General features: G+C 35.7%; 1 protein-coding gene across 4 annotated transcripts in view; it reads left to right on the top strand.

Annotated features, from left to right (window-relative positions):
• The window catches only part of SKIL (SKI like proto-oncogene), a 28,756-nt gene extending 23,624 nt beyond the window's left edge, over positions 1–5,132 (top strand). For all 4 annotated transcript variants that reach the window (XM_059163497.1, XM_059163494.1, XM_059163495.1 and 1 more), the window contains exon 7: positions 723–5,132. In XM_059163497.1, coding sequence (XP_059019480.1) covers positions 723–881 — 159 coding nt within the window. In that variant the 3' untranslated portion in view covers positions 882–5,132. The remainder of the gene's footprint in view (positions 1–722) is intronic.
• Positions 5,133–21,643: the final 16,511 nt, after the last annotated feature.

Here is a 21,643-nt window from a genome sequence, read left to right as displayed (position 1 = left end):
CTGTTCAACACAAGTTTATGGTGTATCATCCAACATGATTTTTTTTTTGAAGATTTCATTTATATATTTATTTGACAGCACAAGCAGGGGAAGTGGCAGGCAGAAGGAGGAGGAGAAGCAGGTTCCCAGCTGAGCAGGGAGCCTGATGTAGGGCTCAATCCCAGGACCCTGGGATCACAACCTGAGCCAAAGGCAGATGGTTAAGAGTCACCCAGGTGCCCCCCAAGAGATTTTTTGAATTTGATTGCTTTATTAAACTTTCATTAGGTTTCTGTATTTTAGTTGCCCAAATTGCTAATCTCTAGCTCTCTGAATGTCAAATGTTAAATTACCTTAATGTAGTATATGGGCTTTCAAATCAACAAATTAACAGACATGAATTGTTCAAATGTTTAAAAGCACTTGAGCAAAAATGAATAGTAGCTCACAACTTGGGGAAGATGAACAAATAACCCTTAACTCGAGCAGGCTGTTTGAGAGGTATACTAAACTGTAGGGCATAATGAAAGTGCTTTAGGTGTTAGTTCTCTTGACCCCCCCCATTCGATGTTATGTCAAAATTGGATGAATATTATTAGATATTCAAGGATTGTATATGCATGAAGTTACAAATGTAGTTCATTTTTTAAAAAGTAATTTTGAAAGTAGATCTTCGCCACGGTGTGAAAATTAAATGGAAAAACAAAACAATGAAAACTGACACAGTCTTTTAAATCTCACAGTTGGCAGAACTGAGACAGAGATTGGACCATGCTGAGGCTGATAGGCAAGAACTCCAAGATGAACTTCGACAGGAACGGGAGGCAAGACAAAAGTTAGAGATGATGATAAAAGAGCTAAAGTTGCAAATTTTGAAATCATCTAAGACTGCGAAAGAATAGAAACCTTTAAAGAGATTCATCTGTGTATTCCCAACAGGGTTTAGTTTTGTTTGTTTATTTGCTTTGGTTATTGAATTCTGAATAACTTGTTTGCATGAAGATAACTAGGCATCCTATCCATTTGTAGATCATAGAAAGTGAAGAGATTATATATTAGTACATAAATTTTTACATTTTCCAAATGAATGAAAATGTATGTTTCTTTGTACTTCTTTTTTTCAGCCAGCTTAGAAACAGTACTATATGGTTTGAACTATTATATAATCTGCCTATATTTCAAATGCAAATTTAGCAGTTGTATACTTTTTAAAAGCTGCATTGTGTGATGGATAGTTGCGGTCAGTTTTGTTACCCATATTTCAGACTCAATTTTAATATAATGGTGGCTCCATATTTCAGATATATGGAGCTACTGAAGGAATTGAATCTCCATGTTTTTCATTAACACAGTCTCCTTTCTAAATTGATATAGTCATTACACATAAAATCTGCTTTTCTTTTGTTTATATTATAGAATGAGTTTCCACCAGTTCTCTTTTTTTTAATGTCTCCTAAGAGACATTTTGTCAAAAGAGGAATTTCATTGATGAGGTTATAGCACACCCCATAGGCGTAATGAGGAAGAATAACATACTTTATTATATACTGCTGTTAAATACAAGAAGCAGTTGTAATGTGTTTTTTGGTTTACATGTGGTTTTATTTAGAATTTTTTTTATGTAGCAACTTTAGAAGAGGGAATAAAATGTAATGATTTTTGAACTTTTGTTTATGTTGTTAATAGAGGTGTGAAAATATCAATGTTTTTGAGAAAAACTGATACCATTGATGTACTTCAGTTTGTATACAATCCATAATCCTCCTGTACAGTTTTTATATGTAGTTATGGGTCTTACTGAAATTTATATAATGGATCTGTTTTCCTTAATGGGTTCTTTTTTCCTTAAATTGTAACATATTAAACACCGTGACGTTTATTTTGGATTTTTGTATGTTTAAATGTTAAGTCTTATCAATATTTGCACAAATGGACCGTTTTCAGTTACTACTTAATATCAAAATCAGGAATTTACAGTCAGCTGGTAGTGTATGATAGGTAATATAGGGAAGTTTAGTTCTGCTACTAAAAGGTTTTTAGATAATTTTTAGAAGACAAAGGAATTCCATAGTTAGGGGGAGGGACAAATCTTCTGCACTTTTTTTTTGCACAGAAAAGTCTGTCATTCTTTAATGGCAAATTTCATATTCGTTAATTCTTGGCTTAAAAGATACTAGGTAAAGTTCTTAGTATGCATTTTTTAAAGGAAGTTTCCTGAAGCTACCATTAATTGACATCATTATTCCAGGAATTTAATGTTTATGTTCTCATGTAGGGTACTGTATGAAATTACTTGAGAGCTAAGTTTATTTTTAAAATAAATCAGTTAGAGTTAAGGTTGTATACTATTCCCAGTGTAGACGATAGATGCTCTACTGGTATAAAACTTCAAAAACCAGTAGGTTATCATTTAGCCAGTTATTTTCATATTTCGCTTAATGGTACTTACATATCCTAAAAGAATTTTTGTACTTCTCAAAGTATAGTTTCTTTACTAGAGTGTGATGTAAATGTGTATTTTCTATTTTCCATTTAAATTTTACTATATTACCCTCCAATTTAATTTGTTGATTCTTGGTTTCCTCAAGGAGGAACAAATGTTAAAAATGATATACCCTCCTAATATCTTTTATTTAGATCTGGAGAAAGAAGAATCACAAAGACATTTTATGATAAAGTTCATTTTAGTTGTGTCACAGTTAATCTTTTTGGGAGACAAACTCAAACCCCTATAATTTCATCTTTCTGATATATTAAAAAATCTTTGTGCTTATGTAAATGACAAGCTTACTTAAGTTTCAACCCAAAACTTCTAAAATACATTGCTTAATCTTTGAGATAGTTTATTTTAAAACTCTAAGCAGTGCTTAACCATCTTTAAATTATCATAAACTCTTAAGTTAGAATTGAGTAAAGAAATATTTTTTCTAGTCCTTTGCATTAGGAAAACTTGCCACATAAAATTGTGTAGTCTTCATTTTCTAGAAGATACATTGATGTGCCATAGGTTTCTGTCTTCTTCCTTGAAAATAGAGCTTTTTAGACAGTTGTAAATATTTTACCTATTCTAGTTAAAAGTAATTTTAAGTTAAACTGCACCACATAGGTTGAAAATAGAGAGGTTTTGTAATACTTTAAAAGTGGCCTCTGCTGAACTATCCATATAAACTTATTCTTCTATTCTTTGCATGCTCATTTTGTGTGTTGGTTGCTAGCTTAAAGTTTGTTTTGGTGTTAGTTTTTGTGTGCCAATTTATTAGGTAAGCAGATTTTTCCTCAGACTTTGTAATATTCTTTTTACGAAAAATATAAAAATATTTACTTTAAAAAGCTGCACTAAAGGAACGGCTTATCAGAGGTGCTAGGGCATCTTAAGAAGGAAGAAAAGATAGAATATTAACTTACTGGGTGATGGGTGATGATAGTTTCTGTACTTTAATTGTTGTGAGTAAAAGGCACCAAATCTATAAAGGTAGTAAATGTAAAACCTACTGTCATTGAAGAAGCTCTAAACCAGCCTGATATTACAAATGCAGCTTGTAACACTATGAAAGGATTTGACCAACAACATAAGTTTGGCTTGTGCTTTGGTTTTGTAAAGCATATTCTTTTGCTTGAATTTCTGTGTCCATGAGAGTCAGGATGTTTTATGCTTCTTGAACTAATTTTATAACATATATTACCAGTTGAGATATAAAATCATTTGTACATACTGAATTAAAAACCAGTTACTAAAGTAGGTGAAATAGACGAGTACGATGATATTTGGAAGTCATCCATAGGTTTTAGAAGTCATGACAAAACAACCAATTTATTTGCACATCTCTGGCTTCTGTTTGAAGGAAAGTAGAATGATAAGGAAACCCCAATAATATGAAATATGTTCAAGGTTTTTCCCTAAAATTAATTGTCAAGCTGGTGCTGAAGGTTTTTGATCAGCTTCTATAGTTTTTCTTCTCAGTGACTTATTTTGATTTGATTTGATTTGATTGCCTTGGGGAAAATCCGCATTTTCATTTGCTCTTACACATTTAATCTGCACGACAGGACATTAAAAATCAGTGTAATGAAAAGTTGTGCTCATACTGTACATCTGTTTCTGTGCTTAGAACTACTTGTTAATTTTTAACTGAAGCTGTCAGCAATAAGGGACACATTACTGCTGTATTATACATTGTGGGATTGAATAAACAGCTTAAATTATTTTCTATTATAAGATACTGAAGCATTTCCATTACTGGAAGAAATTTATATGGGTATTCTATATTACATCTTGTTTAAAAGGACAGTTTTTTGTTTGTTTCATTTCGTTTTGTTTTTGGAAGATCTTTCCATTTTAGATGGCTTCTAAAACTGTAATGCAGTCTGAGGCTTGTTTCTTTAGTAATAGAATTAAATGTCTTATATAGTGCTACTGGTTTTGAATTAGGAAGTGATCAAATGTAAAAACTGAAATTTAAAAATTAAGCCCAGAAAACAAAATAGTATATTAAGTTAGTTGAATGTAAAAGAAATTTATAAGATTTTTTTCTTCAATATAGATACCTCACTTGAAAATAAAGCACAGCATACTTAAAGTAGTTCTAGTAAAAAAGTCCTGCTAAAAGAACTGCTTAATCTAGGACAACTTTGGGGGAATTATAGTTTGGGAGAAATAAAATATACTTGCTTTTAACCATCCTGTTAGAAGTATTTGCTTATCCTGATAATTTTAAGCCAACACAGTAGTCTTAAATTATTTCTGAATTTCTAACCTGTGAAGGCAGTAAGTAAAATTGTTCTGCAACTGTTGAAACAAGTTGTTGACTACATTGACCACAATTCAATTTAAAATTTTGCCAATGATGTACAGTTTTATGGTTTAAATTGCTGTGGTTGGTTGCATCACATGACACACAAAACTGTCCTCTACCTCACGTGGAATAAATATTTTATATGGTTTTACTATAAAACAAGACTCATCTATCTGGTTACTTAGTTTACAAATTTTGAATTATATTTATTGAAACATGACATACTGTGCTCTCAGCTTATACCTCAATTGTATTTTGTGCTGTTTTCCATTTTCATGGCTTGTAAATAACTTGTATAGATTGTGGATTAAATTCAGAATAAAACTTTTAATGCCAATAAAACTGATTGAAGCCCTTTTAGTATCCTGTGTGAGCTCAACTTTCTTGTCCCTTAAGATTGACATTTTCTCCTTTTGTTCCTTCAAATCTATTAGTCATTACACACTAAGTGATTAACTTGAGAAATCTTTTTTAAATTACAAATTATGAAATTTTATGCAATATTTCAGGTATAGAACATACCAGCATTTTGTGATTATTTTCTTTCATGATATAGAGTCTTTTGCTTTCACTTCTTTCCCTTACTCCTTTACTCCCACCTCTGGTATTATTATTAATTACAGTGTAACAAATTACTCCAAATATAGCTGCTTGAAATAACATATCTCAAACAGTAACTGATAGTCGGAAACTCAAAAGCAGGTTAGCTGAGAGTGATGGCTCAGGAGCTCTTACAAGTGTGTGTGCAGTTACTATGTTATTTAGGGCTGAAGTCATTTGGAAGCTTGACAGCTGGAGGATCTGCTTTTAAGTTCATTGACATGGCTGTTGACAGGTGCTCACTTTCCTCCTCTATGGACTTGTCCATGGAGCTCCCCACAATATGGCAGATGGCTTCCCCCAAATGAATGATCCAAAAGAGAATGATGCCAGTTTCTTCTATTAATGAGACTCTTAAGTGAGTCACAAGTCCAGCCCATATGCAGTTGGAGGGTATTACCAAGGGTATGGAGGACCAGGAGGAAGGGATTATTGAGGGCCATCCTAGAATCTGATTATTCTATCCTCCCAGTTTTTTTTTAATGGCAAAATATACATAAAATAAGGCAAATTATTTTTAAGAGTAATTTAATGGAATTAGCTACATTCACAGTGTTCAACCATCACCACTATATTCAAAAGGTTTTCGTTAACCCAGACAGAAATTCTGTACCTGTTAAACAACTTCTTTTACCCACCACTCCCAGCTCTTGATACCCTCTATTGTATGTTCTGTCTCTATGAATTTATCTATTGTAGGTATCTGGTATAAGTGGAATCATAAAATACTTGTCCTTTTATGTCTGACTTCCATTTTATTCATTCACTTAGATATTTTCAAGATACATCTGTGTTGTAGTATGTATTGGAATTTCATTCCCTTTTATGGCTGAATATTTTATTGTAAATATAAGTGTTATATATCTGTGCATATCATGTTTATGCATCCATCTGATGATGGACGTGTGGGTCGTTCCCACATTTAACTTGTGAGTAATGCTGCTATGAACATTGGCTTACAAGTATCTGATTAAGTCCCTGCTTTTGAGCCTTTTCTTGAGTATACACCCACAAGTGGAATTGCTGGATCATTGGGTAATTCTACATTTAACATTTTTGAGGAACCACCAAGCATTTTCCCAGCAGCTGCATTATTTTGCATTCCCACCAGTAATGCACAAGGGTTCTAGTTTTTTCATCTTCCCACCAACACTTGTTATTTTCCATTTTATCAATAATAGCCATCCAAATGATTGTGAAGTGTTATTTCACTGTGGTTTGATTTGCATTTCCCTAATGGCTGAGTCATTAAGCATTTTCTCATGTGTTTATTGGCCATTTGTATATCTTTGGAGAAAGTCTGCTTAGGTCCTTTGTTCATTTTGAATTGGATAATTTGTTTTTGTTGAGCTAGAGGAACTCTTCATATATTCTGGATATTAATCTTTTATCAAATAAATGATTTACAAATATTTCCTTCCATTCTGTAGGTGGTCTTTTCACTTTTAATGTCCTTTGATGCACAAAGCATTTAAATGTTGATGAAGTCCAATTTACCCATTTTCTCTTTATCTGTTAATGCTTTCAGTATCCTACCCAAGAAATCATTGCCAAATCCAATGTCAGAAAGCTTTCCTCTTATATTTTCGTCTTAGAATTTTATATTTTTAAAAAGGCTTATACATTTAGGCCTTTGATCCACATTGAGTTGCTTTTGTAAATGATTTAAGGTAAGAGGTCCAATTTCTAAGTTCTTTTTTTTTTTCTTGTACATGATGTAAGAGGTCCAATTTCTTTCTTTCTTTCTTTCTTTCTTTTTTTTTTTTTTTAAAGATTTTATTTATTTATTTGAGAGAGACAGTGAGAGAGAACATGAGCGAGGAGGTCAGAGGGAGAAGCAGACTCCCCATGGAGCTGGGAACCCTATGTGGGACTCTATCCCGGGACTCCAGGATCACGACCTGAGCTGAAGGCAGTCGTCCAACCAACTGAGCCACCCAGGCGCCCAAGAGGTCCAATTTCTAAGTTCGTTCGTTCGTCCTTCCTTCCTTTTTTTTTTTTTTTTGTGCATGAATATCCAGCATCATCTGTTGAAAACTGTTCTTCCTGTTGAATGGTTTTGACATCTTTGTCCAAAATCACTGCCCTTATATGAGAACGTTTCTTTCTGGACTGTTTTATTCTATTGGTCTATGTATCTCTCCTTATGCCTGTACCACCCTTTTTTGATTACTGTAGTTTTGTAGCAATTTTTGAAATGAGGAAGTGTGAGTCTCCCATATTTATTCTTTTTCAGGATTGTTTTGACTATTTGGGGTCCCTTGATATTCTATATGAATTTTAGGATGGGTTTTTCTATTTTTACAAAAAACACCATTGGAATTTTTATGGGGATTTCCCGAGTCTGGGTCACTTTGGATGGTATTGTCATCTTAATGATATTAGGTCTTCCAGTCCATGACCACAGAATAGCTTTGCATTTATATATATATAGATATATATATATCTATATATATATGCATTAATATATATATGCATTTTTATATATATAATATATATATATTCAACAATATTTTGTAGTTTTCCATGTACAAGAATTTCCCCTCAGATTTATTCTTATATATTTGGTTCCTTTTGATTATTATAAATGGGATTTTTCTTAATTTCCATTCAGATTGTTCATTGCTAGTGTGTAGAAAATGCAGTTAATTTTTGTGGGTTTTGTGTCCTGGAACTTGTCTGAATTTATTTATTAACCCTAACAATTCTATACTGTGTGGAATTTTTAGGGTTTTCTGCACATAAGATCACATCATCTAAAAATTACTTCTTCCTTTTTAATTTGGATGGCTTTACTTCTTTTTCTTGCCTCACTGCTCTAACTAGAACCTCCAATACTATGCTGAATAGACGTAGTGAAAGCAGGAATCCTTGTTCAGTTCCTGATTTGAGAGGGAAAGGTTTCAGTCTTTCACCATTGTGTATGATATCAGCTGTGGATTCTCCCCCCCCCCCTTTTTTTTAGTTGTGGGTTTTTCAGATATGGCTTACTTGAAGAAATTCCTTCTATATCTAAGATATTAAGTGTTTTTATAATGACAAGGTGTTGGATTTTGTCAAGTGGTTTTTCTGCAGTGCTAGAGATGATCATGTGCTCCCCCCCATTACTGTGATGTATTATAGTGCTTGGTTTTTGTATGTTGAACTAGCTTTTGTATTCCAAGAATAAATCCCATTGCTTGTGGTGAATATATTTATGTAAGTGACATATACTTGACATACAATGTGTAAATTTAAGGTGTACACTATGTTAATTTGATGCATTTGTATTTTTTTAAGTTTGCTAAGATTGTTGGTTTTTGCATCAATACTCATAAATGATATTAGTTGGAGTTTCTTTCCTTCTTTCTCCTTCTCTTTCTTTCTTTCTTTCTTTCTTTCTTTCTTTCTTTCTTTCTTTCTTTCTCCTTCCTTCCTTTCTCTCTCTCTCTCTCTCTCTCTCTTTCTTTCTTTCTTTTTCTGTAATGTCTTTGGTCCTGGTATTAGGATAATCCTGGTTTCATAGAATGAGTTAGGAAATGTTCTCTGGGCTTCAAATTTTTGGAAGAGTTTGAGAAAGACTGGTGTTAACTCTTCTTTCAGTGTTTGGTAGAACTCACCAGTGAAGCCCTGGATTTTTCTTTGTTGGGAGGTTTTTGATTAGTGATTTAATCTCCGTACTAGTTATAAGTTTATTCAAATTTACTGTTTCTAAATGAGTTGTTTTTTGGGTAGATTTTGTTTCTAGGAATCGGTCCTTTTCATCTAGGTTATTTTTTTAAAACTATTTTTTCCTTTTGGATTTTTAAGATTTATTTATTTGACAGAGAAAGAGAGAGAGAGAGAGAGAGAGAGAGAGGAGTGCACAAGCAGTGGGGAAACAGCAGGAAGAGGGAGAGGGAAAAGCAGTCTTCCTGCTGAGCAGGGAGCCCCACATGGGGCTTGATCCCAGGACCATGGGATCATGACTTGAGCTGAAGGCAGATGCTTAATGACTGAGCCACCCAAGCACCCCAGTTATCTATTTTGATGGGATGTAATTGTTCATAGTGTTCTTTTAAAATCCTTTATATTTTTGTAAAATAAGTAGAGATGTTCCTATTTTCATTTCTGATTTTAGGAATTTGAGTTGTCTTTCTCCTTAGTCAATCTAGCTAAAGGTTTTTCATTTGTTGATCTTTTCAAAGAACCAACCTTTGATTTTATTGATTTTTCTCTTCTCTATTTATTTCCACTCTAATCTTTGTTATTTCCTTCTATTAGCTTTGAATTTAGTTTGCACTTCTTTTTTTGGTTCCTCAGGATTTATAGTTTGGTCATTGATTTTAGATCTTTCTTTCTGTTTAATGGATGTTTTTACAGCTATAAATTTCTATCTTAGAATAGAAATTTAATTAGCATCCCATAGGTTCTGGTATGTAGTGTTGTGTGTTTTTTTCTTTTTTTCCATTTGTTTCAAGCTATTTTCTAATTTCCCTTGTGATTTCTTCTTGACTCCTTGTTTGTACGTTTGTTTTTTTAGAGAGAGAGAGAACATGAGCAGGGGGAGGCGAGGGAGAGGGAAAGACAGAATCTGAAGCAGACCGTATGCTCAGTGTAGAGTCCATCATGGGGCTTGATCTCACAACCCTGAGATCAGACCTGAGCCAAAATCAAAAGTTGGTCACTTAACCAAATAAGCCATCCAGGCACTCCTCCTTGGTTGTTTAAGGTTGAGTTGTTTATTTTCCAATTTGTGTATTTTCCTTCTGTTATTGATTTGTGGTTTCATTCCATTGTGATTAGAAAAGAAAATTTGCATGAGCTCCATCTTTTTAAATTTATTAAGACTCATTTTGTGGCTCAACATATGTTCTATCATGGGGAATTCCATATGTACATGAGAAGAATGTGTACTCTGATGTTATTGAGTGGAATGTTTTGTATATATCTGTAAGGTCTAATTCGTTCATTGTGGTGTTTAACTCCTCTATTTCCTTATTGATTTTCTGTTTGGTTGTTCTATCCATGATTGAAAGCAGGGTATTAAAGCCTCCAACTCTTATTGTAGAACTGTTTCTCCCTTCAATTCTGTCAATGTTTGGTTCATATATTTTGGACACTGTTGTTTGGTGCGTATATGTTTACAATTCTTATATCATCTTGATGAACTGCACCTTTTATCAATATATAATATCCCCTGTTTCTTGTAACAGTTTTTGATTTAAGGTCTGTTTCATCTGATATTAGCACATTTATCCCAGCTGTCTTTTGATTACTATTTTCACAGACTACAGGCATATCTTGTTTTATTGAACCTTTATTGCATTTCACAGATATTGCGATTTTTAGAAATTGGAGGTTTGTGGCAACCCTACATCAAGCAAGTCTGCTGGTGCCATTTTTCTAACATTTGATCACTTTACATCTCTGAGTGACATTTTGGTAATTCTTGCAATATTTCAAACTTTTTCATTATTATTATATTTGTTGTAGTGACATGATCAGTAATTATGACTGACTGAAAGCTCAGATTATGATTAGCATTTTTTAGCAATGAAGTGGTTTTTAAAAAAAAAAAATTTATTTGAGAGAGAGAGAGCGCTAGCAGGGGGAGGAGCAGAGGGAGAGGGAGAAGTAGATTCCATGATGAGCTGGTTGCTCAATGAGGGGCTCAATCCTAGGACTCTGGGATCATGACCTGAGCCACAGACAGATGCTTAACTGACTGAGCCACCCAGGTAACTCTGAAGTGTTTTTAATTAAAGTATTTACATTGTTTTTTCCAGACAAAATGGAGTTGCTCACCTAATTGACTATAGTATAGTGTAAACATAAGTCTTAGATGCATTGGGAAACCAAAAAATTCATTTGACTCAGTTTATTGTGATATTTGTTTCATCAGGGTGATCTGGAATTGAGCCCACATATCTCTGAGGTATTTCTGTATCTTTTCCCATCCTTTCACTTTCAACCTGTTTGTATTTTTAGTTTTAAAGTGTGTTGTACACAGCATATACTTGGATCTTAAAAAAAAAAAAAATCCATTCTGCCAATCTCAGTTTTTTAATTAGAGTTTAATCCATTTATATTCAAAGTAATTACTGATAAAGAAAGGTCTTACTATCATCATTTTGCTACTTTTTTTGTCCCTCATTACCTCCATTACTGCCTTAATTTGTTTTTAGTTGAGTTTTTTGTAATGACATATTTGGAATCCCTTTTCCTTTTTGTTTGTGAAAATGTTCGGTAAACACTTTCTTTGTGGTTTCCATGAGGTGTATGTTTAACATCCTAAACTTACAACAATCTAATTTGAATTGATTCCAACTGATCTTCAATTGCATATAAACTTCTGTTCCTATGCCACTAAATTCCCCCACTTTATTATTATTGATGTTACAAATTACATCTTTATATATTGTGTGCTTAATAACATAGATTTATTATTTTTAATGCAGTTGTTTTTTTAAATCATGTGGAACTAAGGGTGTAACCACAAACCAAAATTACAATAATATCGACTTTTATATTTGTCCAAGAATTCACCTTTATTGGAGATCTTTATTTCTTAAAGTGTCATGTTGCCATTGAGTGTCCTTTTGTTTCAATTGGAAGGATTCTTTCCAGTATTTCTTGTAGGATAGGTCTAGTATCAATGAATTTCCTGTTTTTGTTTATTTGGGAATGTCTTAATTTCTCCCTTATTTTGGAAGGACAGTTTTGCCAAATATAAATTTCTTGGTTGACTTTTCCACACTATTTTGCAGACTATTCCTTATTCTGTGTGGTCACTGAAGTAGCTGTTCCTTTAGTTCATGTTCAGCTAATGTTTTGAAAGATTTCCTTGAATGTCAGGAGCTAAACAGACAAAACAACAAAACTCACAAAAAATATAAAAAGAGAAACAAAAGCAAACAAAGAAGTACAAGCATTTCTCCCAGTCTTTGCAGTTTGACTCTGTGTTGGAGCACTCCTTCAACACTAAGCTATACTTGCTCTCATCCTAGGAGTCAGCCCAAAATGAAAGTTTAAGGCCTTCTTGGATCTTTTCTGGGCATGTAACTTGCCTGGCACGTGTGTGGCTTTCACACACAGAGCTGCTTTTGAATGTTCTAATTTCCCAAAGAATCTCATCCTAGCTTCTCCTTCAGTACTTAGTCTGTGTTCATTTCTACCTTGTTATCTCTTGTGCCAGGCATCTGTGAATTTGTAGTCCACCTTTGCATTGTTTATAAGCAATCCCCACTGCTTTTTCCACTTAAGTTCCAAATCAGGCATATTGAAGATGAGAAACTTCATCAGTAGTTCAAGTATTCCCAGACAAGTCAGAACAGATGTACACAATGATTTTCATTTTTAAAAGATTTTTATTTATTTCTTTGAGAAAGAGAGAGTGCACAAGTGGGCAGAGGGACAGAGGGAGAGAGAGAAATAGACTGCTGAGCAGGGAGCCCAATGCAGGACTTGATCCCAGGACCCTGGGATCATGACCTGAGTCGAAGGCAGACATTTAACCAATTGAGCCACCAGGCGCCCCAGATGTACATGATGATTTTCAAATAAGGTTTTCTCTGCTCCCTCTTGTTCAAGGGAGGGATCTGGAAACTGGGCTGGTGCTTTAAGATCAAGACTACTTCTACACTAGAGAGGGGATAAAAAGGGCAAACAAAACATCCCCAAACATTCTTATCATTTTAGAAGATTTTTTTTTTTTAATTGGGTGCTTGCTTGGTTGCTTAAAGCTTTTGCTATTTTCCAGAGTACTGACAAAGTTGATGCTGCCAGTTGCTTTTTTTTTTCTTTTTTTTTTTTTAAATGTTTCTGTGGGAGAATGAGAGCTTAGAGCATCCAGGTTCATTGTTTGACTTACCACTGTCCTATTTAGCCATAGACACTTTATAACCTGATCTTGCAGTGATATATGACTTCTGTCCTATGCTATTGTTCATACAGACCCACTGTGGAACAGTGTAGGAGGGCACTACACAAGAGTGAATACCGGGAGGTAGGGACCACCGGGAGTTATCTTAGAGGTTGCTTACCACAGGATAGGTAATATATATATATATATATAAAATACACATATAACCAATAATATAATAATATATCTATAATAAAATATACATATAACCAAAATAATCTTGGTTGAAACCACAGAGTTGCATACATTATAGCTAGAACTTTGATTTGGAAAGTTTTAAGGGGAGGTGTTTGGCTTAGATAGCAATGATTACTGTTTGCCCTGGCCTGACACAGATACTGGACCTATCAGCATGAGTCAAGCACAACTTCTACCTTGGAGGAACTCCCAGACATCTGAATGGATCATTTCAAAGCAGCATGTCTAAGTTCTATACAGAGGGCTAGGAGAACATGAAGAGTGCACTTAGCCTAACATGACAGGCAAGGAGTGTTCCTGTTTCAAATGATAACTGAACAGAACTTTGAGAGATGGGAATTTGGGGAGGAAGAGCTGTGGCTGTGTTGGGAAACCTTCTAGGTGGAAGGATCTACTTTCGGATAGTAAGGATTACAATGTTATACTTTATGAAAGAACAAGTCACACAGTTTAATTTGAATCTTAACAGTATAATGCTAGTAATTTATGTTTTGATATAACCATACAAAAGGTGCTATGGGAACACCTCAGAACTTCAAAGGAAAAGGCACATAAATTCCTGTCATAGGAAGCTCTTGAGCTAACTAGTTTGGGTGACTGGAAAATAGTTGCGTGAAGAAGGTCCTTTCCTATAGGGTGAAGGGCAGGTATAAAGCACAGGGAATGAGAAAGTGTGGCATTCTTCTATGAGGAACTGCTAGAAAGTTCATTATAACAGGTATGGCTGTTACTTGGAGTGGGGGGCTGTAAAAAGGAAGGGAGAAGTTGCTGAGAGGGTTGTTCACAAAGGGTGTGTGTGCTCTTGCATCTTAAAGGGTTTGGAATGTGTTCCAAAAGTGAAAAGGACTGTCAGTGAAGTAGTGACATAATCATCAGGATGGTCACATAATATATAGGGACACGAGTACTGTTTATAGATCCTTATGGTAATGGATATTTAAAAATATTGAAAGCACTTTAAATTAAAAAATTAAATTTATTTCCTTATTTTAAAATCAACTCATGCGTATTACAGAAAACTGGAAAATGCCTAAAGAACAAGCGCAAGGGAAGGAACCCTCAATCTTACTACCTGAAGGAACTGCTTGTTATTTCAGCATTGATTTTCCAAATATATCTGTATGTATTTAAAAACCAATCTCCAACTGTCTAGATATTTCTTTTTTTTTTTTTTTTTTTTTTTTTTTTGATTTTTTTATTTTTTATAAACATATATTTTTATCCCCAGGTCTGTGAATCACCAGGTTTACACACTTCACAGCACTCACCAAATCACATACCCTCCCCAATGTCCATAATCCCACCCCCTTCTCCCCAACCCCCTCCCCCCGGCAACCCTCAGTTTGTTTTGTGAGATTAAGAGTCACTTATGGTTTGTCTCCCTCCCAATCCCATCTTGTTTCATTTATTCTTCTACCCATTTAAGCCTCCATGTTGCATCACCACTTCCTCATATCAGGGAGATCATATGATAGTTGTCTTTCTCTGCTTGACTTATTTCGCTAAGCATGATACGCTCTAGTTCCATCCACGTTGTTGCAAATGGCAAGATTTCATTTCTTTTGATGGCTGCATAGTATTCCATTGTGTATATATACCACATCTTCTTAATCCATTCATCTGTTGATGGACATCTAGGTTCTTTCCATAGTTTGGCTATTGTGGACATTGCTGCTATAAACATTTGGGTGCATGTGTCCCTTTGGATCACTACATTTGTATCTTTAGGGTAAATACCCAATAGTGCAATTGCTGGGTCATAGGGCAGTTCTATTTTCAACATTTTGAGGAACCTCCATGCTGTTTTCCAGAGTGGCTGCACCAGCTTGCATTCCCACCAACAGTGTAGGAGGGTTCCCCTTTCTCCGCATCCTCGCCAGCATCTGTCATTTCCTGACTTGTTGATTTTAGCCATTCTGACTGGTGTGAGGTGATATCTCATTGTGGTTTTGATTTGTATTTCCCTGATGCCGAGTGATATGGAGCACTTTTTCATGTGTCTGTTCGCCATCTGGATGTCTTCTTTGCAGAAATGTCTGTTCATGTCTTCTGCCCATTTCTTGATTGGATGTCTAGATATTTCTAAATGCAATTTAATGATTTGCATTTTGAAATTCATATTTTATAATATGTTTACTTTTTTTAAAAAAAGGTAAGCTCTACATTCAATATAGGACATGCACTCATGACCCCCAAATCAAGAGTCACATGCTACTGACCGCATCAGCCAGGCACCCCAACATATTTGCTTCTGAACTGAACACTTAATTGAAATGTAAATTGAAAAACTGGGGGTGCCTGCATGGCTCAGTAGGTTAAGCCTCTGCCTTAGGCTCAGTTATGATCCCAGTGTCTCCAGGATGCAGTCCCTAAAGAGGCTCCCTGCTCTGTTAGGATTGTGCTTGTCTGTCCCTCTCCGTCTGCCCTCTCATCCTCCCTGCCTGCTCATGTTCTCTCTCTCTCTCTCTCAAATGAATAAATAAAATCTTTAAAAAAAACCGAATTGAATACACTCTTAACGATTTTCTTAGTAGACCTTTAGAAGCTGGAACAAAGAATATACGTATTTAAAGCCTTTGGCTATATATTGCTGAATTACTTTTGTGAAAGGATGTATCATATTTAAAAAATTTTTTTCTAAAGATTTTATTTATTTATTTGTCAGAAATAAAGAATGAGACAGAGCATGAGCAGGGGAAGCAGCAGGCAGAAGGAGAAGCAGGCTCCCCGCTGAGCAAGGAGCCCCATGTGGGACTCAATCTCAGGACTCTGGGATCATCATGACCTGGGCCAAAGGCAGATGCTCAAACAATGAAGCCACCCAGGTGTCCCTATATCATGTTTTATTAGTATTTTGTAGCGTTCATTCTTTGTGTTGTTTTTATTGTATCACTTTTATATAGCATTAATGAGAGACCATGAGAGCCCTCCAGTGGCCAAGCTAATTTCTGCAAAAATATTACCAACGGTAGAATTAAAAAGGAATTGTATCTAGTTGTTAAATTTTAATGACAAAAAGAGCAAAGTGCTAGAAATATCTTGGCTGTTAAAAAGGCCTTCTCTCCTTTAGTTAGAGAACAGATGCGGTTTGCTTTCCTTTCAAATTCTTGTTCATCTGCTACCAGATTATGAAATGTTTTGAATTTCACTGCTTTGTTATATGAAGATTATGCTGTTTCAAACAGGTTTAAAACAAGCTGATTAACTACTTATAAAAACTAATATTAATTGAGTGGTTATATGTGTTAGGCACTGCTCCAAGGATTTTACATATAGTAATTATCATGGTTATTGTAAAATAATTACTATTTTAAATACCATTTTACTAGTAAGAAATAGAATATTGGTTACTAAACAGAATAACTTAACAGAAAGGTTAAATAGCTTGCTCAACTAGTTAAGTAACTAGTAAGTGATGGAGCTAGGATTCCAACCCAGTGCTCTTAACCACCTGCTCTAATGTCTCCCTTAGATCTTAGTGTCCAGGAATGTTCTCATTCAGGATAATTCATAAAGTAGAAACTTTATGTAACAAACTAATGAAAAATTGAAAGAAAATAATTGGTACAATTGAGACAGGTTTCTCTTCTAGTAATTCTTTATGGAACAGTATAGTGTTGATAACGTAATTTATAATCTAATATCATGTATTGAATGAATAACAAGAGGATACATGATGATTTTGATTATTCTGTAACTCATACATTCTTCAGTGCAAGATTTACAGTTTGACAAATTGCTCTATATTTTGATGTCTTAGGTGGGTAAATGAAAGAGAATTTAATTTCAAAGAGAATTTAATAGTGTGGACTTCGAGTCAATTGTCTCATTTTTCTTTTATTACTTACATACTTCATGACAACTCTACTTTCAGAAAAATGCGATCTCCAGTTTGAACTAAAAATATGGACTGCGACTGGTCTTTAGGACATATGAGTTTATAGCGTCCAGTGTATTCTGAAACTTCTGATACAGAAGCAGATGAATAGCCGTTTGAAGGCAGAGGACAGAAAACATTCTGGAAAGGGCTCAAACCTAACAATCCAGATGCAGCCTTTCATTATTTTGCTTCATCTTTAAGTGGAAGGAGGGGAAATCTGGAATAAAATGGCCTCTGCAGGAATGGTTTTTAATTGCATCACGCAGGCCAAGAAATGGGACCCTAAAGGCAACCCCCCTACCCCCAGTAGCTGAAGTCGAAATTCTAGATGGAAGAACTTTGTGAAAGTGCTCTGCTCTCAGTGAAGATACCTTGACTGAGCCAGGATCTCTAGGTAATCAGAGATTGTCCTGCTTGAGACCTGAGAAGCACACGTTCCTTACTGGAGAAAGCTCTTCTTTACCAAGCACAGCAGGTGGGTACTGAGACCACAAAGGGCCTTCAGTCTGCCTCTTACCTGCTCTCACACCAGTTCCGATCCTTACCTCCTGATTTCTTCTTCTTCAGATTCCCAGCTGCTATGGACTAAATGTTTGTGTCCTCCTGCAATCACCGGTTAAACCTAATCTTTCAAGGGTGATTAGGTGACGCGAGTGTAGGCCGCCTAAATGGGATTAGTGCCCTAACGAAAGTGACCCCAGAGAATTCCCTTGACCCTTCTATCATCTAAGGACACAGCCAAAAGACTGCCGTTTATGAACCAAGAAGAGGATTCTCACCAGACACAGAATCTGCTGATTGGTGCCTTGATCTTGTACTTCTAGCCTCCCGAACTGTGAGAAATGTTTCTGTTGTCTATAAACCACCCAGTCTATGGTATTCCATTATGGCAGCTGGGACAGACTAAGACAGCATCCTAGTGAAACTTGGAGGCCAAATGAAGTCTCTCCTTTTTTGGGAGAACATTTCAATCAGCTCCATTCAAGAGATATGGACAGAGTGCCTCTGTGTCTGCCAGACACTGGGCCACACTCAGATTTCAGTGATCAACAAAATAGACAAAACCCCCAAACTCACAGGCATTTCATTTAAAGTCTATGAATGGACTTTTTGGAGACATTTGCTTACAATTTTGGAGACATTTGTTTACACTATGAATTTGTGCTACAATATTTCTAAAAATGTGTGTGTCTTTGAAATTTTGTGTTACAACTAGAGGAATTATCCTTTTAAAGGGGGTCCTACTAGAAGTATTTACTTTTTAAATGAATAATCTCATCCAAGTGGTATCGTATATGTCCTATGTTTTCACGTTTGGTTTTCTAAAGAGAAGCATATTTCTTAATATGTGAGGAAAACTTTTTTTTTTTTTTTTTTTAAGATTTTAAGTAATCTCTACATTCAACATGGGACTTGAACTTACAGCCCTGAGATCAAGAGTTGCAGGTTCTACCAGCTAAGCCATACAGGCATCCCTATGAGGAAAGCTTTTTACAGAGAAGTGTATACTGCATTTGGGGCTAATGACTGCGCATTGGCATGTGGGAAGTTGCTGTTAATCTTGGTTCTCTGCAACTCATAGGCTACTTTACACAGAAAATGTTTTTTACCAACCATGCAATGATAAAAGACAACCACTAGTAGTCGCTGCAAGCTCACTCCTTTGGCCCAAATTTTGCTTTCTAGGTCGGCTTTTGCTGCTTGTTGGCAGACCCGCTTGCCAAAGGCATGTGCGTTCATGCTCTAACTGAATCACAGGCATGTGACTGACTATGTTCAGGTGGAAATGATAGAAGAACAGTTAACCAGGCCGTCTTCTTTGTTCAGTACACTTGTGGGGTTTAGGTCAGTGACCGTCATTCTCACGCTCTCCTTTACATATTTTTGAATAAGATTTTTTTAAAAAGATTTTATTTATTTGAGAGAGAGAGAGAGAGAGCATGTGCAGGGGGAATGACAGAGGGAGAGGGAGAAGCAGAATCCCCAGTGAACAGGGAGCCCAACATTGGGTTCGATCCTGGGATCATGACCTGAGCTGAAGGCAGACACTTAGCCGACTAAGCACCCCTATTTTTGAATAAGATTAAGGAAGGAAAGATCCTTCTTACACTTTCAATAATGGAAAGAATATTGGACTTAGGGTTGGAAGACCTGGAATGGGATTTCAGCTTTATGTCACTAGTTCTGTGCTATACAGTCGAAATGTGAGGAGCTGGCAAGACAAAGTTTTCTGAGAGAAAATTTACTGGATAGACCTTGTCTCACAGTACTGGGGACCCACTGTTGACAATTATCTGGGGTGACTGGACTCTGAGAAACTGCCTTTTGTAACTAAAATGGTACCTGGGTTTGTGGTAGACTAGGAAGATCAGTTTATTAAGTTATGCTATGTGGGAAGTCGTTTTTTAATCAAAAGGAAGTCTCAGGGAGAAAAGTCACCACAGCCAAGGAATTTGGATGATTTTTGGAAAAGTTCCTCAGCAAAAATAGCTTCAGGGACTTCACTGTACATAGCAATTTGGAGTCTCGCCACTATACCATCTCCTGCACGTCCATGCTGCCCTACTTCCTTTCCAAGGGACAGATTCTCTCTTTATTTGTGGCTAATTTATTCAAAGAGGTTACACTTTGCTGGTCTTCCTTCAGTGGCCTTTTGTACATCTGATTCTTTAGACATTCATCTTAGGATTTCTCTTCTGTTAATAGATAATGATAATTATGGCCCAATTATTTTAGCTTTAGTCTTTATCAAAAGCAATTCATATTTTCCATTGATCCATTTTACTTATGACTATATTAACAGTGGTTAACATTTATAATATATATGTGTGTATGTATATGTATGTATATATACATATACAAAACTTTGTATAAGTCCTCTCACTTGACCTTCACAATAACCCTATGAGTCATCTGCTATTCTCACTTTATAGATGGAGTACCGGAGAATTACATAGGTTAAGGGACAACACAGAGATAAAAATGGAATATAAATTCAGGAGGTTCCATTCCAAGATCTTAACAACCTGACAGCTCTTTCTACCATTTAGTGTCTTGAGTTCTGAAATTTGGCTTTACAAATACCTCTGAGTGTGTGACCTGTGGTTGACCTGAACATTGTTAAATTCTGATTGGTTGAATCTTTACTGTTAGAACGTTAAATGCTAATGGAGTTACAAGAGTGCAGATTTCACAGTTGCTTTCTCAATGAATTGATGTTGCATGGGTTTTATGTTTTCTATTGTTCTTAATACAAAAGTGCTCTCTCTCTTTTTAAAATGTTGTGAGGAAATATCTGAAAACATCCAGGTGACAAAATGCTCCCAAACACAACGGCTTCCTCAAAAAACAGACATATTCTTGTACAGTAGTTTCCACAAATCAAATTGTATGAATGCAGGGAGAACATAAGATGCAGAAGCAAGAGTTCTGAATCATTATGCAGGTTTACTGAGCATGTACTCTGTACCAGATACTGTTTTAAGTTCTGTATGTATATTAACTCACCTAATAATCAAGAAACCCATGGGGTAGCCACTATTTTCATCCCTATTTTACAAATAAGAAAACTGAGGCCGGGAGAGATGAAGCAACTTGGTGTCACAGCTAGAAAGTGGTTGAGCCAGGATCTGAAGCCAGGCACCCAGTCTGTATTGTTACCACTGGGCTCTCCGGGTGTTCTTCAAGCTCTCCGGCTTGAAGCTCTGTCATCTATTTGTCAGCCTTTTCTGCTCCTGCGTTGGATTTCTTTGGGCTTTCTTCCAGGCTAGTTTTCCCTAGAAGACAGTGATTGGCCCTGACACCCAGCATAGATATGGGAAAGCTTAGTAGCTGTGATTTATGATCCATATCTTAGATTTAGATTTAGAGGATTGAATAGGAAGTTTTTGTGTCTGCTGAAACCCTCCTCATCTTTAGATCTCATGATTGTTAATAGAGGGATATAATAAGATATGCCAAATGTATCAAAGGGGATTGAAACCATTTAATGTAAACACAGCTGAGAAGGACTTCTCTGCATGAAAAAAAAAAAAAACCGGACATATAATGGGTCTTATTTGATTCATAGAGAGAAGGAGGCTTAAAGGTGACAGTGATGATAAGTACACTCCTAGCATGCTCACTCTAGGCTAGGCAGAGCTCTCGGTGGAGCGCAAATATTAACTTACAGTCAGCCTAGCTTTGAATGTGTCAAATGGGGAACTTGAGCCTTTTAGTGATAATCAGGAGAGGTGCCAAGGAATGGTTAACCAGGGAAAGTGAGATGGGCCCAAGACCTCTCCCTCTTCCTAGCTGAGTGACCTTGGGCAA

Source organism: Mustela lutreola, chromosome 2, assembly GCF_030435805.1.
Source record: "Mustela lutreola isolate mMusLut2 chromosome 2, mMusLut2.pri, whole genome shotgun sequence".
Lineage (NCBI taxonomy): Eukaryota > Metazoa > Chordata > Mammalia > Carnivora > Mustelidae > Mustela > Mustela lutreola.
The sequence above is the reverse complement of the archived record's forward strand: the minus strand, read 5'-3'. Positions and strand labels throughout refer to the sequence as shown.